This window comes from Phacochoerus africanus, chromosome 14, assembly GCF_016906955.1.
Source record: "Phacochoerus africanus isolate WHEZ1 chromosome 14, ROS_Pafr_v1, whole genome shotgun sequence".
NCBI classification, from domain to species: domain Eukaryota; kingdom Metazoa; phylum Chordata; class Mammalia; order Artiodactyla; family Suidae; genus Phacochoerus; species Phacochoerus africanus.
The window spans coordinates 52,099,336-52,115,575 of NC_062557.1; the positions used below are offsets into that span (position 1 = coordinate 52,099,336).

Below are 16,240 nucleotides of genomic sequence, written 5' to 3' on the forward strand. Positions count from 1 at the left end.
ACCTCTTCCCAGCCTCTTACTACCTCAGGCTGCATCTGTCACCCCCCAGTTAAAACCTTTCAGTGGTTACCAGAGCCCTCAGGTAAGGCCCCAGCTCCCACTGTGCAAGGTGCCTCAGAGTGAGCCCGGGCAGGCGTGACCTGGGCTTGTTCACCTGGGGCTCCAGAACCTGGTGACAGCTGGCCGGAAGGATGAACTGGTGCCTAGTCGGCCTCCTGCCAGCCTGTCCAGCGGCATCTGCCCATGTGCTCGACCCTCATGTATTCATCCACCAACCAGAGGACCTCAGGGGGCACCCAGATCTGTAAGGACACCGGACATTCAGAGGAAAATCAGGTTTCACATGCTCTTCCCTGAAGAGGCTCATGGAGCCATTGTGTTTCCCCCCAAGAACGTGGACAGCACCAAAACGAATCTCAAAGAGCGCTGAGTGAGAGAAGCCAACTGCAGATAATAAAGAGCATGTGACTCCCCTGACAAAAAGGGCAAGAGCAGGCACAAGTGATCTGTGAGGTTTTGGGTTTTTTTTTGTTTTTTTTTTTGTTTTTTTTTTCCCTTTTAGGGCTGCACCTGCGGCATATGGAAGTTCCCAGGCTAGGGGTTGAACTGGAGCGGAAGCTGCTGGCCTACACCATAGCCACAGCCACAGCCACGCCAGATCCTTAACACACTGAGCGAGGCCAGGAATCGAACCTGCGGCCGCATGGATACTAGTTGGGTTCTTAACCCGCTGAGCCACAAAGGGTACTCTGACCTACGAGTTTTAGACGTCAGAATAGTAATTGCCTTGGGAATGGGATTGACTGAAAGTGGATACATGGCTACTTCCTGGGACCAGAGAGATGTGTGGGTTTTCATCTGCATTCATGGATGTGAACATTTGTTGAAATACATTGAACTGTACAGTTGAATCTGTGCATGTTACTGAAAATAAGTTATACCTCAATAAAGTGCTGTCGGCACTGGAAGCTAATAATGTTCACATGATTAGAGTAATGATAAAAACCCTTAGGGTATGGATTACATAGCACAATAGAGAGAATCAAAGAGAAACTGGTGGGAGTTCCTGCTGTGGTGCAGTGGGTTAAGAATCCTACTGTGGTGGCTCGGGTCCCTGTGGAGCCCAGGGTTCAATAACCAACCAGGGGGAGGTGGGTTAAAGGGTTCTGTGTTGCTACTGCAGTGTAGGTCGCAGCTGAGGACTGGATTCAATCCCTGGCCTGGGAACTTCCATACACTGAAGGTTCGACCATTAAAAAAAAAAAAAGAAAAAGAAAAGAAAGTTGAAGAGGAGTAGTTCCCCTTGTGATGCAGCAGAAACAAATCCAACTAGTATCCATGAGGATGCGGGTTTGATCCCCGGCCTCACTCAGTGAGTCAGGGACCTGGAGTTGCTGTGAGCTGTGGTGTAGGTCGCAGATGCAGCTCAGATCTTGTGTTGCTGTGGCTGCGGTGTAGACCAGCAGCTGTAGCTCTGACTAGACCCCTAGCCTGGGACCTTCCATATGCTGTGGGTGCGGCCCTAAAAAAGGGGGGGAGGGGCAGAAATATGGACAAGCAATTAAAAGATATGGAAGAGAGGAGCTCCCACTATGGTGAAAGGGGATCAGTGGTGTCTTGGGAGCGCTGGGAAGCAGGTTTGCTCCCAGGCCCGGCAGAGTGAGTTGAGGATCCGGCATTGACACAGCTGTGGCTTGGGTGGAGACTTCGGCTCCGATCTGATCCCTGGCCCTGGGGGGCTGCATATGCCTTGGGGCGGACAAAAATTAAAAAAAAAAAAAAGAAGAAGAAGAAGATACAGAGGAGAGAGTAAAAAGGTTTCTAATCTGAGAATACCAGGAAAGGAGGATAGAGAGTATCTGGAGAGTTACTGGCTGAGAATTTTCCAAAACTGGTGACAGGTATGAATTCATGGATCCAGGAAACACAACATACTGAGTAGAATAAATATAAAGGCATCCATACCTAGACCTTCTGTACTAGAACTACAAAACACCAGAGTGCCTTTGTGATGTAGCAGGTTAAGGACCTGGTGTTGTCACTTCTGTGGCCAGGGTCCCTCCTGCGGCTCAGGGTTCCATCCTTGGCCCAGGAACTTCCACATGCTGTGGGTGTTGCCAAAAAAGAAAAGAAAAAGAACTACAAAACACCAATGATACCTTAAAAACAGGAAGAAGAGATATCATCTACAAAGGAATGACAATTAGACTGAGCAGATGTTTTCATAACCAATGTGGGCCTTGCACTTACCATATGCCTACACTGACCCAGGTGCCTTAGGAAGAACAAGCCATATCCAGCCCCTTCCGTGTGGAGCTGGAAGGATATCAGAGATGACAGATGTGCAGGGAACAATCCCAGTATGATGAGCGGGCCTGGTTGAAGGGCAAGAGAATTGGTAAGAAAATCATAGAAGCAGTACTGCGGTGAATTACGATCTTCCAATCAATGCTGGATTTTCCCATGTGTTTACCAAGTAGAGGCGGGCTTTCACACCCCCCCACCCCCACCCCCCTGCCCCCAAGGGGACTCTGGGGACAGCAGCTGCTATGCTCACACAGCCTTCCTTGGGACAGAAGGAAACAGGCCACACGTCCTAAGGCTGGTGGTTTCCTCCCTGGGCCTCTCCCTCAGGAAAAGGGAGAGGAGAGTCCACCTCAAAGCCTTCTGGGAACCAGACTGTGTCCCTGCCCCACAAGCCAAGGAGCAGCAGACAGGGCCCTGGGGTTAGCAGAGGTGACTTAGGGGGAGGGGTGAGGCCAGGAAGTGCCAGTGATGGGAATTCGAGCCCTGAGGCCTGGGGTGCGGCCCGGATCACGAAGACCAGGTACCAAGCGAGGATGGGGCTGGGGAGCCGCTCGGAAGCTCCGTCTCCAACCCGACCCCCAAGTCTCCCCACATGTTTCACACTGAGGAGCTCCCCAAAAGGTCCCTTTTAGACTGGGAAAAGGGGGTTCGGAGCTGGGGAAAAGGCAAGGGCTTCAACTGCAGACGCTGTCTAGGCTGGGCACTGCCGTCCTGCCCCGCCTTCAACACCCTCCCGTGGCGCCAATCCCAGACCCGCTGTACCAAGCCTTCTTCCTCCACCAGCGCCGGGAAGCCCTCTCCCCTGCTTGGGGGCAGGGGCTGAGCGCTGTTTAGCCTGGTTTTCTGGGGAGCCTGGACGGCATGTCCCGACCAGGGGCTTATTCCCTTAAGGGGACGGAACTCTGGTCGAGAGGAGCGGAGGAGTTGGCCGGGCGGGGGCACGGGGACCGGGCACGGACGGGGCTGTCTGGGGAAGGGTGAAACGTTCCTTGGGGAACCGCCCTCACCTGGTCCTCCCCGGCCCCGGGCCGAGCCTCCAGGCCCCGCCCCGCGCGGCCTCCGTCCCGCCCTTCCCGGGATTTAGTCCCGGCAGCCTGGGCGGCTCCGCAGCCGCCGCTTCCGCCTTCGCCAGGTGAGGGTCGGGGGAGGTAGGGGCCCGGGGGGGGGCGGGGGGGGGCCGGGCGGGGGCGCGGCCGCGGGTGCGGGGCCTCCGCTCCCAGCCCCTCCCGGCCGCGGCCGCTCCGATCCCCCCGGCGCGCGCTTCCCCGTCTCACCTGGGTCCCGGCCCCGGGGCTCCCGGGCGTCCTGGGCTTTCTCCTTCCCCGCCCCCTGCTCGCGCCGGATTCCGCGCCGCCTCCGAGCGTCCCTCTGGACCCAGCCCGGGGTCCTCTGCTTCCTCCGGGCTCAACTAAGTGGGGGGAGGGAGGGAGGGAGGGGGCCGCGTGTGTGGAAGGGAGAGGGTGTTTGTGCAGGCAGCCGGCACCCTGAGCACCTTAGAGCCTTATTTCATAAAGATTGGTGGCGTCGCCTTGGAGCCGGGTTAGAGCCCGTGACTCAGGTGTGCGCGCCGCGCTCTGTACCGGGAGCTGAGATCAGGTGGGTGTGGAAGGGACTGTGCACCTGGCAGCCTGGGTGGCTCTGAGCAGGACCTGAGTTTAAACCGCCCAGCGCAAACGCCCGATTTGTTGCTGCCTCGGGTGTAGAAGAGGCACTGCCCCTGGGCGTCTCTGGGCAGAGGGGGCAGTCTGCCAGCGGAACTCAGGTACCTGCGGACACGGAGCTTGAGATCTTGTGCGGGGCGTGTTTGTGAGGACCTGGCACCTCAGAGGTGAGGGGTGGTGTATCTTGGAGGCAGTGTGAACTCAACATGACTCAGGTCTGCTTGTGCGAGGGAGACATGGCGGGAAGCCTGGTGTTCTAGGCAGTATATACTGGAGTGCCTCGGCCTTGCGAGGACATGCATCTGGGCGTCTCAGGTGTCTTTTGCAGTATATCTGTAGGGGGGGGGTGTGTGTGAGTGTGTGCGTGTGCATGCATGCATGTTTAAAGCATGGTGTGGTTAGCGTATCTTGGTGTCTCTGGAGGACTCCTGGTGGGTCAGCATGTCTCAGGTGTATGTGAGGAGCTGTGTACAGTGGGGCACCTCGGGTCTACGTGGTGAATCTGGGTGGCCCCGGGGTGCGGGCACTGTGCCACAGGATCTCAGTGAGCAGGGCCACACACCTGAAGTCTGCGCAGTGCTGAAATTTAGCTGTGAAGAGAACATTCTTCTGGGGTTTGTGCGTGTGAAGGGCAGGACACCTGGCCGACCCCGCTGCATCCCTTCCTCTGTACCTGAGTATTTCTGAGGGGCTGAGGGTGAAGCTGGCAGCCATGTCTCTGGTGCCTGAGTATTAGGCGACTCTCCTGGGCCACGTGTCTGGAGGATAGGGTGTCAGCCTTAGGGGTTCCTCCTCCAGACATGCTCCCCGAGGCGGACTCCCTTTGGCTGCTGCGGCTGCTCCGGGACATCCAGCTGGCCGAGTTTTACCGACCCATCCTTGAGGCGCTTAATGTGACCCGACCAGAGCACTTCGACTTTGTAAGACCCGAGGATCTGGATGGCATTGGCATGGGCCGGCCTGGTGAGGGTCCCCTGCCTCCAGGCCCTGCTCTCACCCTCGCCTGTTAGCTGCTATCCCCCGACACACACCCTCTTCTTCTTGCCTATAAAACCCTTGCATCCTGCTCCCCTCATCTCTTCCCCCATCCCTCTGATTCTGGCCTCCTTCAGCCCAGCGCAGGCTGGTTGAAGCCCTGAAGAGGCACCGTTCCGGGCTCAAGTCTAAGAACTGGGTCTATAAGGTGTGTGTTTTGGGTTTGGGGGCGGGGGCGGGAGGCATCAAGGGCCAGCTCAGGCCCTGGCCGAGAGGAGTATGCAGCGTTTCACACATCTGATATCCTACCCCTTGTTTCAGATCCTTGGAGGTTTTGCCCCTGGGCAGAAGGAGAGCACCCCACCCTCAGACAGCCCTCCATCCCTCCCTGAGCCCGAAGGGGGACTCAAGTGTCTGATCCCAGATGGTGCCGTGTGCAGAGGGGAGCTTCTGGGCTCCGGCTGCTTTGGCGTGGTGCACCGGGGGCTGTGGACCCTGCCCAGTGGCCAGAGTGTGAGTGTCCAGGAGCCTACTTCTTTGTGGGCACCTGGGCCAGCTGCCCCCTCTGTTCTGGGTGCCCTCTCTGCTCTGGCTTTGGCTTAGCTGTTCTCTAGGGTGCCTGATGGTGCTTCCCCTGACCCCTAGATCCCAGTGGCTGTCAAGTCCCTCCGGGTGGGTCCCGAAGGCCCCGAGGGCACCGAGCTAGGGGACTTCCTGCGAGAGGTGTCCGTCATGATGAACTTGGAGCACCCACACGTGCTGCGTCTGCATGGCCTGGTACTGGGCCAGCCTCTGCAGATGGTGAGCAGACCCAGAGGCCAGCTCCTGGGACAGCCCCGGGGCTGGTGGGTAACAGGAGAGCGCGCCAGGGTCTGGTGGAGCCGGACCACTGCTCACTGAGCTGTGCTCCCACAGGTGATGGAGCTGGCACCCCTGGGCTCCCTGCACACGCGCCTGACCGCCCCGGCCCCCACGCCCCCGCTGCCCGTGGCCCTGCTCTGCCTCTTCCTGCGGCAGGTGGCAGGGGCCATGGCGTACCTGGGGGCCCGCGGGCTGGTGCACCGAGACCTTGCCACGCGCAACCTGCTGCTGGCCTCACCGCGCACGGTCAAGGTGGCTGACTTTGGGCTGGTGCGGCCGCTGGGCGGCGCCGGGGGCCGCTACGTCATGGGCGGGCCCCGCCGCATCCCCTTTGCCTGGTGAGGGCCAGGGCGGAGGGGCAGGATGTGGGGGGCAGGAGCAAAGCGGGTGCGGAGGGGCCAGACCTCCAAGAGAGGCGGACACTAGAGGAGTCGTCTGGTCTGGAAGGGCCTGGACGTGGGGGCTTCCGGGGAGCGCTAAGGGGGCGTGCCCAGTGGCAGGTGGGGGCACCGGGGACGCATCCGGCCCCCGTCAGGCCCCCTTCAGCCTCGCTTCCGCAGGTGTGCGCCAGAGAGCCTGCGCCACGGGGCCTTCTCTTCTGCCTCGGACGTGTGGATGTTTGGGGTGACGCTGTGGGAGATGTTCTCCGGAGGCGAGGAGCCCTGGGCGGGGGTCCCGCCGTACCTCATCCTGCAGCGGCTGGAGAAGGACCGAGCCCGCCTGCCTAGGCCTCCCCTCTGCTCCAGGGCCCTCTACGCCCTCGCCTTGCGCTGCTGGGCCCCCCACCCTGCGGACCGGCCCAGCTTTTCCAACCTAGAGGGGCTGCTCCAAGAGGTGGGAACCTCTGCCTCCCCGGATGCCCTCGGTCTCTCTGGCGTCCGTTCTCTCTCCCAAGGTTCCATGCACAAGACTAACACGCTGACTCCCGGGCTGGGGTCTGGGACCCGGCTGGCTCTGAACTTCAGATTCGGGACGCCTGCAGGGTGCTCAGAGCCTCCAAGGGACAGCTGGGGTCTTGTGGATGCAGGCAGAAGGGCTGCGGGCTGCGGCAGAGATGGCGGAGCCCAGAGTGCAGAGCAATAGGAGGCAGTGCCTGTCCCACAGGCAGGGGAAAGGCTCCGTGTGGGAGGGGGAAGTACGGGTAACTAACACCTCAGGGGTGTGACAAAGAGGGACTTGTGGGTGTTAAGTCAGCAGCGCTAGCACCTAGAGCACTTGATCTGTGTAAGATACTGCACTGAGTGCTCTAGGCAAAGCCTTGCGCATATTCGCCCATTTAATCCTCACAACCCATCTCGATTTTAGAGGGGGGCCAGTGAAGGCTCTGACGATTTGCCTAAAGTCACACAGGAAGTGGAGGAGTGGAGATTTGAATCAGTCAATCTGACTTCAGGGCTGTGACAGAAACCGCTCAATGCACTACTGTTTAAGGAGAGTAGTCCTTACTCTGAGGGCACTTGGAGCCACGGAAGGGAGCTAAGCCACCTCTACATGTTGTGCCACTCTGGCTTGGTGCAAGAGGGGATTAGAAGGATGGTGCTGACGATGGAAAGACACGTAGGCCACAATGGCTGCGAAGCAGAAGTGAGATGCAGAGGTCTGGATAAGGATGGAGGCAGTGGTGCTGGAAGGAAGTGGAAAACTTCCAGAGGTGCTTGGGAGGCAGATCTGACAGGTCTGGGTGTGGAGCAGATGCAGTTATAGCACCCTCCCCCTGGTCCCCACAGGTGGAGCCCGGGCCCCCCTTTTGTTGCTCCCTGGCCCCTGGGCTGTGTCCAGCTTGACATGGGATCCGGGTCTGGCTCCTCCACTGGATGACAAGTGGGGGACAGGGACGGTCCCGCCCTGGGCCTAGGATAGAGGACACATGTGGAATGGGTTTGCGTGGTGGGTGGATGCTCTTCTCTGCTCGCATGACATGAGCCTTCTGACTCACGCCACAAGCCCAGCCACCCTTTCCTCCTGTCTCTACAGGCCTGGCCTCCTGAGGGACGTTGTGTGAGGGATGTCACAGAGCCAGGTGCCCTGAGGATGGAGCCTGGTGACCCCATCACTATCATCGAGGGCAGGTGAGGGCCTCATGCCTCCCACCCAGCCCCAGGGGGAGGACACCCTCCTGACCCTGGTCCCATCTCAGCCTCCCTCCAGCAACTTGAACCCCGATCCTCTGCCTCATCTTCTCCTTGCCCCACCGGGCTCCGAGAGCTCCACCCCAGTCCTGGCCTCCCTGCTGGAGCCACTATGGGTCCACAGAGCCCTTTTGTGTTAGAGAGAAAAAGGCTTCCTTCCTCTGGGCAGAGGCTGCTCCGGGGCACAGAGCTTGAGAGCTCCTCCCCCCCGGCTCCCAGTCCCTGCACCAGTGCCTCTTCCCACAGCCCCGACTCCACCACCTGGAAGGGCCAGAACGGTCGCACATTCAAAATGGGCAACTTCCCAGCCTCGGCAGTGACGCTGGTAGACTCAGGGGGCTCGCCAGCCAGCCGTCCGCTCCCCAGAGGCGCCCCTGCCCGAGGAGAGCACCACCAGGGAAACATCAGTGGGTGAGGACGAATGCGGGCAGGGCTGGGCAACCAAGTCCAGCAACTTTTCTGGAAGGGCCTGGGGAGGGGGGAGCAGCCTAAGCTGGAGGGGAGGCTGGATTCGCCTTCCTGCCAGCCCTCGCACTCCGGGTCTCAGCTTCCAGTCCGGTCTTGGCCTGCCTGGAAGCCCCAGGTTCTTTGGGAGGGGACACTGCTCTATGGGGTGGGGTGGGGGGTGTGGAGAATGAACCGGAACACTCTCCAACAGGGACAGAGCGAAGGCAAAGCTTCGGGATCCCCCTCCAGCTCAAGGCCAGAGAAGGAACATAGCCCTGCAGAGGTCGAAAGGTGGGCGTGGGGACAGGGCCACCATGGTCTCTGAGGAGATCAAGGACAACTCTCCAACAATGCCTCCTGCTGTGAAGCCATGCTTTTCCACATGTGGCTTCCTTCCCCACATTCTAACTGCTGACATCCTGGCTGGCTGTACTTTGGGTTTTTTTGCTTTCGTCTTTTTAGGGCCACGCCTGCAGCATATGGCAGTTCCCAGGCCAGGGACTGAACTGGAGCTGCAGCTGCTGGCCTACGCCACAGCCACAGCAACGTGGGACCTCAGCTTCCTTCGTCTGCGACCTACACCACAGCTTGTAGCAATGCTGGATCCTTAACCCACCGAGCCAGGCCAGGGATCAAACCCGCATCTTCATGGACACTATCTGGGTTCTTAACCCAGTGGGAACTCTCTGGCTATACTTTGGACCGCATCTCCCCACTGCAGCCCCTGGCAGCGCTTTGGGCCCTCGGCTGCCTGCTGTCTTCTTGTCCCCCCCTAACACGAGGGCCACCCCAAGGATAGCCCAGGGAGACAGAGAACGGGAAGAAGGCAGCTGGGCCTCCTCCCAAGTTGTTTCTTTCTCAACTGTGCAGGCATTTCCAAGAGCCTGGAGTCAGTTCTGTCCCTGGGCCCCCGCCCCACAGGAGGGGGGTCCAGCCCCCCTGAACTTCGACATGCCAGAATGGGGCCCCAGGGTGCCCCGGGCCTGCCACCCCGCCCTCCCGTTGCCGCCAGCTCGTCTTCCCAGCCCAGCCAGCCTCCCAGGGAGCGGCCTCCCTGGCCCAAAAGAGAACTCCCCCACAGTCAGCCCACAGGAGCGCCGGGGGCCAGCAAAGCCACTGTCCCCTCCAGAGGACCCCTGCCCGACTTCGAGCTGCAGAGGAGGATTACAGAGGTGAGGGCTCCCCGGAGTGTCCCGATGTCCGGAAGGGGCTTTGGGCTGGGCAAGGGGCCTAAGCGAGGCTCTGCCCCCCACAGGTGGAGCTGAGCGTGCATGGAGTCACCCACCAGGAGTGCCAGGAGGCCCTGAGAGCCACTGGGGGAGATGTGGTGGCCGCCATCCGGAACCTCAAGGTAAAGTCCGACCCTTCTCCGGGAGCCCGCCCGCCCCTCCCGCCGGGCCTCTGGCAGCCGGCTGCCCTTCCTCCCGCTCCCGCAGGTGGACCAGCTCTTCTACCTCAGCAGCTGGTCCAGAGCAGACTGCCGGCGCATCCTGGAGCGCTACCAGTGGGACCTCTCAGCTGCCAGCCGCTACGTCCTGGCCCGGTCTTGAGCTCTGCTCCTTTGGGCATGGCCACCAGAGGGCCCGAAGGCCTGGCCACGTGGGACCAAGCAGAACTGGAATGCGGTCCCCCCGGGGCATTTTCCCAATGGGGAGAGCCTGCCGTAGGCAGGTACAGGAGGAGCCCAGCACCGGGCACTGGGAGCGTCCCCTCACCCTGCCGCCTGGCCTCCGAGGCCGCCGGCTCCCCTGGCTGGGCCACAGCAGGAGGTGGTCCTTGCTACACAGGCCCGCCCAAGAGGCGGGCTGGCAGGAACAGAGCTGCTAAACCTCACACCGTAGGAAGCTTCTGTCGCTACAGAGAACGAGCAAGTGGCCATACCGGGCCGTGGGAGCAGCCATCCTGAACCGCCATCAGCTCCCACCCTGGGCTCTGTGGGAGCAGCCATACTGACCGGGGCACATGGCTCCAACTGCCCCAGCTTCGTCTGGGGCCATCGTGGATGATGACAGTGGCCCTCTTAGACTCAAGGACACTTGATCCTGGCAGCCTGGATGGTGAAATGGGTCAGCGCCTGCCCAGCCCAGCGGTCACATTTCCCTTTGTTTCTTCCCACACCAACTCTTTCTCCTACCCTCTCCCAGGACATACACCTTCCAGTGTCCAAAAAGTTACAAAGTTTATATGAACATAACATACAAAGAGGCAGCCTCCTTCCTGGGGCGAGGGAAGAAGGGGTGGTGAGGTAAGGCACAGGGGGCCGCGGCAAGCACCAGCCAGGGGAGGAAGTTGGCGCTGGGGCCTGGGCCCTCCCGCCGGGCTGGGAGGGAGCGACCCCCTCAGTTAGGAGCCAGTCCTGATGCGGGGAAAGGCTGGCCACGCCTGTCATCTTTGGTGCTATGGTTGAAGTCCCCACCTATCACGAAACCCCAGAGCCCTGCCTTCCCAGGGCCCAAGGCCTGGTCTGGAGCAGAGGCTCTGGAAGGGGGTGGGAGGAAGTGGGGAGGGGAAGTCTGAAAGCGATACGCCTGTGTGCCGGGAGTGCAGGGGTGCTGGCGGGAGGCACGGGGAAGGGCTCTCATATCTCTCATGTCTACGCTTCCGGAGGGACCAGAGGTGAAGGAGGCCAAGGGAGTGGGCTGGGCCGGGGCGCCAAGCCCCCAGCCTCTCAGGGGTCCCTGTCTCTCCCCTGCAGTGTACACGGAGGAAAGGGACTGTCTCTGAGGAGGGGCCAGGCAGGGCCAGGGACCATCATGGATTCTGGTTGAGTCTGATGGTCTCTTCACCCTGAGGCGGCCTCTAACTGGTGACGGCTGAGGGCCCGGCGCCTCCTCGCTTCTCGAAGAACATGTAGTCCTGAGAGGAGGGCATGGTCAGCCGGAGATCAGACTGGGCCAGCCTGGCTCGGGGGTCACAGCCTGGAACTGCCCCCACCCCCCGCCCCCGCCCCGCCACGAGTCTCTCCCTACCCCTCTCCTGGCAAGAGGCCAAGAAGGGCACAGAGCCTCAGCGTGAGAGCAAAGGGGTAGCAGGTGAAGGGGGGACTCACAATGAGGAATGTGGCGCCCAGCAGCACAGCCTTCACCCTCACGTCCAGGTCCAGCGGGAACTGCAGGCCGAAGTCATCGGCGTCGGTGAGGGCCTCTCGGAGCAGCCCGCCCCACTGCTTGCTGATGCGGCCTACGCTGCGGGATTCGTCCGGGGTCTTCACCTGGCAGGAGAGAGGGAGGGCGGGCCCCGCTGGGGAGGAAGTGCCTGATGTCACCTGCTCGTCTCACTCGCACAGCGTACGCACTGTGCGGGCTCTACACTTAGGGAACCCTCCCAAAGGCTTGGGTTTCCACGTGACACGTGGGGAAACTGAGGCCCCCGGAGACCATGCTGTGAGAGTAGAGCACAAACCAGGATACAGACCTGGATCCCATTGAGGGGGGGCGAAATGCAACCAGCAGGAGACAGTCTAATCTCTTTAGTGGATGGCCAGTGGCTGGGTTTGTTCTGGTCAGCCAAGTCCCTGCTGCCCACAGCTGGTACGGTTTGTGCCCTGCACAGAGTATCTTGGCCAAGCAGGCTAAATGCCTGGCTGCACCCTACCAGCCGACCAGGCTGCTGGAAGGCTGTATCTGCCCAGAGGGTTGCCTGTCCTCTGATCCACAAGCTAGGGAGGCCCCTGTCCAGCATCACATGTCAGCCTCATCCAGGGCGAATCCAAGCACATCTGGTGCGGAGAGAGGAACAGTCGCGATAAGCCCTGCCGAGGCGGGTAACTCACAGTGACTCCCTGGTCTTTTTCTGATGCTTGTTCTCCAGCAGCTTGAACTAAATCTCTGTCCTTCCCCCCCCCCCCCCCCCCCCCCCGCTCTATAGCCCTGGGGCACTGCCTGGAGACCAGTCTCCAGCTGGGCAGGGCCTCTCCCAGCCAGCCCTGTGGTCCCAAGAGTGCAGCCCCTAATGTGAACCATTCATAGTTATGTAAAAGGGAGGCTGGCCTGATGAGAACCTCACAGCCTACACACGCCCATCCAGAGGTCACCCAACCAGCTCCCATCACAAAACCTCCCCAAGGTGACTCAGTTTTTACAAGTAACCTTAGACAGGGCACCTCATCAGAAGCTTGGAGAGTCTACTGGATTAGACCTGGTGTTCCCCCCTTATCTACACAGGTAGTTAACCCGAAGTACGCCAGGGCCTCTGTCTTCTAGAAAGGAAGGTGCTTCCCAGGCCTTCCTCCGAAATGGTCACCACTTGGGTTCTCCAGGCTCCCAGAGGGTGACTGGATGCATGTCAGAAGGATACTGCCTGGATGCTAGGGTGGCGGTGTTCATTTGGACTTGTAGGTTGGCAGGGCGAGTTGCACATGTTAGCAAGTTAAATCTGCCTGCTCCAGGGCCTGGGCTCAGGAACTCAAAACACAGCAGCCACACGGGCCCAGCTCACAGTGCTCTCAATAACCATCCTGCACCCTAAATCCAGCCTGGCCTTGGATCCCACCACCCCCCAATACACGGTTGCAGGTAACAATCGGCACTGGCCCTTCAGATGAAACCCTCTTCGCCGTATTTTTTTTTAAGACCATGGGCCAGCCTATTTCTGAGTAGAGGAAAACCAGAAATGTGGTAGGCATCACAGGGGATTTGGACTGATGGGCTCGTGCCCATTCTGTCAGCCATCCTGCCTCACGGTTCATCTTGGCTTATGAAGGGCTCAGATCTCCCCTTTTTCCTGATACCTCAAAGTTGGTGTCTGTGCCACAGCCACAGGTCCAGCAGGGGCCCACTACTCGCAAGACCGTCTGGCGATCAGCATCCTGAATGGAGAACTTGGGGAGGAAGGGATGCCAGGTCTGTAGAACATGGCCAATGGTGGTGCCGGGTGGAGACTGTACTTCCATCTGGAGCGAGAGGCAGACAGGGTCACTGCCCAACCAGGGCACCTTGGCCCAAACGCTCACCAGTCTAGTTTTATCACCTGCCTCTCTCCCCTCTTAAGACTTCCCATCCCCTTCGCTAGACTACCTGTCACTCTCCTCTCTAGACCTCCCATCCCACCTGCTGGCCAGCTTGCACTTGAGGCACCACTCTCCCCATGCCTCCTCCCGGGTCCTGCTCCCATCACTGGCCTGCCCCCGACCCAAGTCTCTCCCTGGCCGCATCCTTCCCCACCCACCTCCTGGAGGCCGCACGGACAGCAGCTGCAGCCACAGTGGAGAGGGCGGAGCAGGCGGAGCACCTCTCGGTCCCCGGGGTCCACCAGGCGGACTCGCAGGGGCCGACGGGCGCCACAGCACAGACGAGCGCAGCAGTTGCTCTCCTCTGCCGCCTGACCTAGGGGCTGTCCGGCCCCCGAGCGCAGTTCGTACCGGTTACAGGTCTCCCAGCCCAGGAGCGCTGCCAAGGGGTGACACGCTGAGGCTCAGGCACCACCGGACCGAGAGCCCACGATCTGCCCCCATCACGAGGCCCAACCTACTCCTCCTTCCACTCACTTTCCACCCGCTCAGCCTTCTGGTGAATCAAGATCTGATCAATCTGGAAAGAGAGTAGGGGCCGCGCAGACGTCAGCTGGCGGACCGAGACGCCTGGGTACCTCCCCCCCGCCCCCTCACCCCTCCCTCCCTTCCTTCCACTCACCTGCACCAGGAATTCGAGGCCGAAAGGCACCCCGGGCACTGGCAAGAAGGGGGCAGCTGGCCCCGGGGCCGCAGGGCCGGGCGAGGGGAAGAGAGCAAAGCCGGGCGCAGGGGCAGGCACGTGGGCAGGCACTGGCGCCTGGCTGGGCCCGGGCCCAGGATGCAGCGCCGGCTCCGGGTACCCAGCGGTCACAGGGTAGGGAGGTGGGGGCGAAGGGGCGTAGCCCTTGGGGGGTATGTAGCCTGTGGGGGGACAGGAGTAGGTTAGAAGGGGGCTCCCCACCTCACCCCTCTACCCTTTAGCCCGCGGGCTGCCAGGCTGAGTGGGGGGAAATGTGGTGGCAAGAGACGGAGAAAGATGGGGCGGGGGAGCAGGGCGGCGGCTTCCTGGGAGGAAGGGAGGGGCCCCACACAGCCAGTCCGAGCACATTCCCGGAGGATGCGTCCGACACTGGGCTCCCAAGTCCGTGAGGGGATAACGGAGACCCTCAGCCTTGCACCCACTTACCTGCCATGGGAGACGGGGGAGGGTTCGCGGGATGTCGGTGTCCCGGAGGCTTAGTTCTAGAAGTGGAGGCAAGCTCGGAGACAGCCAGACAGACACAGAGACAGACACAAAGACGGACAGGCAAACGCGGAGAGGCAGCTGCGCCCACCGCCGGCCCAGGGTCTCCAGGGCGGCGCGTCTGACTCGGGGAGAAACCGAAAGTGTCAGCGGGCAGGGCGGAGGCCCTGGGACCCTGGTTTCCCTCAGGGGCCCCAGAACCGCCCCCTCCCTTTGTTCTCCCATTCTCCGCGGAGGCGGCTGTTGGCAGACGGCAGGCAGATGGGCCCGCGGTCAGACCGACGGCCCGACCTCGAGGGAGGTCTCCGGACCCCTCAGCGCCCCCAGCTCACCTGAAGCCCCTAGAATAGCCGGGGCGCCCAGCGCTCGGCGGCTCGGGGAGCTAGGGGAGGCGGGCCCGGGAACTGGCTCCGCCCCCGCCCCTCCCAGACCCCGCCCCTCCCGGCCTGAGCGACACGCCTGCGCAGAAAGAGTGCCGGCTCTCCTGCGGGGCCTCGGACCCCAGGCCCCTGGCTCAGCGGCTTGGCGAGCGTCCCCGCCACTTCCGCTCGATGCAGACGCCCAGAGAGAAGCTCGCCTGGGAGGGCAGCTGGGTGAGACCTAGCTCTGCGACCCTTGCCAGGTCCTCGGGCGCAGAGTCCTCAGTGCCCCTTGGTGGGAACGAGGGCGGCTTGCGCGGCGCTGGACCCTAGGCTCCTCCTCCCGAGGGCGGTTCGGGCCTCGCTGACGCAGCGGAACACCCTGAACACTCATCCGTTGGCTCCTAGGACCGGCTCCTGGCTCCCCTTCTGCCTCCCTGGGACTACCTCGTCAGTCTCCTCTCTCTGACGCAGCAGTGACCCCCAAAGACACCTTGAAATTACAGCACTTCCTTCAGGCGCCCCCAGCCACTCGGGGGACAGGCCACCGGACTGTCAGTAATGATGTAAAATCAGGCTCAGCGGGAGCAGAGGAGGCAGCGCCGTCAGCAGGGAAGGCTTCCCCCAAGAAGAGTCGCTTCCTTCGCTTGGTCTGGGTCCTGAGCCCAGGCCCGCAGGTGTGAGGAAGTTCTGCGCCTCGGGGCCCTATAGGCTGAGTGACAGGAGATGAGTTTAGAGAGGGAGTCCGGCCCACGGGCCCAGAAGGCCTTGTGCGAGCTGGGATTTGGCCCCAAAGGCAGCAGGGAGCCCACTGAAGGATTTTCAGATGGAGGGAGAAAGTCGAATGTTTTAGAAAGCCATTTAAACACACGAGAGGCACCCAGTGTGGGTTGTAGTAGTCTGGGGGAGAGGATGGCTGTGATAGTGTGGGTGGACAAAAGTGGCAGATTTTAGAGATATTTAGATAATAATGTAGAAGTTTTTGAGGAGATGAGATGTGGAGGTGAGGAGTTCAGGATGACCTCATGTGTCTTGGTGACCAGTAGATGGAGGTCTCATCCATCAAGATGAACATGGGGAGGGAGTTCCCGTGGTGGCTCAGGAGGTTAAGAACCCAACTGGTATCCATGAGGACTTAGGTTTGATCCCTGGCCTCACTCAATGGGTTAAGGATCCGACATTGCCTGATTGTGGTGGTGTAGGTCACAGACTCGGCCTGGATCCCACGTTGCTGAGGCGATGGAGTAGGCCCGCAGCTGTAACTCAGATTCAACCCCTAGCCTGGGAACTTCTGTATACCGCAGATG

General features: G+C 60.9%; 2 protein-coding genes across 5 annotated transcripts; one reads left to right on the forward strand and one right to left on the reverse strand.

Annotated features, from left to right (window-relative positions):
* The first annotated feature begins 3,360 nt into the window (after nucleotides 1-3,360).
* Nucleotides 3,361-10,574, forward strand: TNK1 (tyrosine kinase non receptor 1). 2 transcript variants are annotated; one of them, XM_047757447.1, is made up of 13 exons: nucleotides 3,361-3,439; nucleotides 4,767-4,931; nucleotides 5,081-5,151; nucleotides 5,265-5,456; nucleotides 5,589-5,744; nucleotides 5,859-6,142; nucleotides 6,365-6,638; nucleotides 7,779-7,873; nucleotides 8,180-8,344; nucleotides 8,592-8,671; nucleotides 9,251-9,552; nucleotides 9,636-9,731; nucleotides 9,817-10,574. In XM_047757447.1, exons 2-13 carry the CDS (start codon nucleotides 4,769-4,771, stop codon nucleotides 9,928-9,930), a joined length of 1,992 nt encoding a protein of 663 aa, XP_047613403.1. In that variant the 5' UTR covers nucleotides 3,361-3,439; nucleotides 4,767-4,768; the 3' UTR covers nucleotides 9,931-10,574. The 2 variants fall into 2 exon arrangements, with proteins under 2 accessions (XP_047613403.1, XP_047613404.1); XM_047757448.1 differs by lacking the exons at nucleotides 3,361-3,439; nucleotides 5,081-5,151 and having other exon boundaries at nucleotides 4,788-4,931.
* On the reverse strand, nucleotides 10,543-16,013 carry PLSCR3 (phospholipid scramblase 3). 3 transcript variants are annotated; one of them, XM_047757450.1, is made up of 8 exons: nucleotides 14,907-16,013; nucleotides 14,518-14,695; nucleotides 14,011-14,252; nucleotides 13,866-13,908; nucleotides 13,547-13,767; nucleotides 13,110-13,271; nucleotides 11,430-11,591; nucleotides 10,543-11,236 (listed from the first exon to the last, which is right to left on the reverse strand). In XM_047757450.1, the coding sequence occupies exons 2-8, from the start codon at nucleotides 14,522-14,524 to the stop codon at nucleotides 11,180-11,182; spliced, it is 894 nt and encodes a 297-aa protein (XP_047613406.1). In that variant the 5' UTR covers nucleotides 14,525-14,695; nucleotides 14,907-16,013; the 3' UTR covers nucleotides 10,543-11,179. The 3 variants fall into 3 exon arrangements, with proteins under 3 accessions (XP_047613406.1, XP_047613407.1, XP_047613405.1); XM_047757451.1 differs by having other exon boundaries at nucleotides 14,518-14,699; XM_047757449.1 differs by having other exon boundaries at nucleotides 14,518-16,013.
* Between the last annotated feature and the right edge of the window lie 227 nt (nucleotides 16,014-16,240).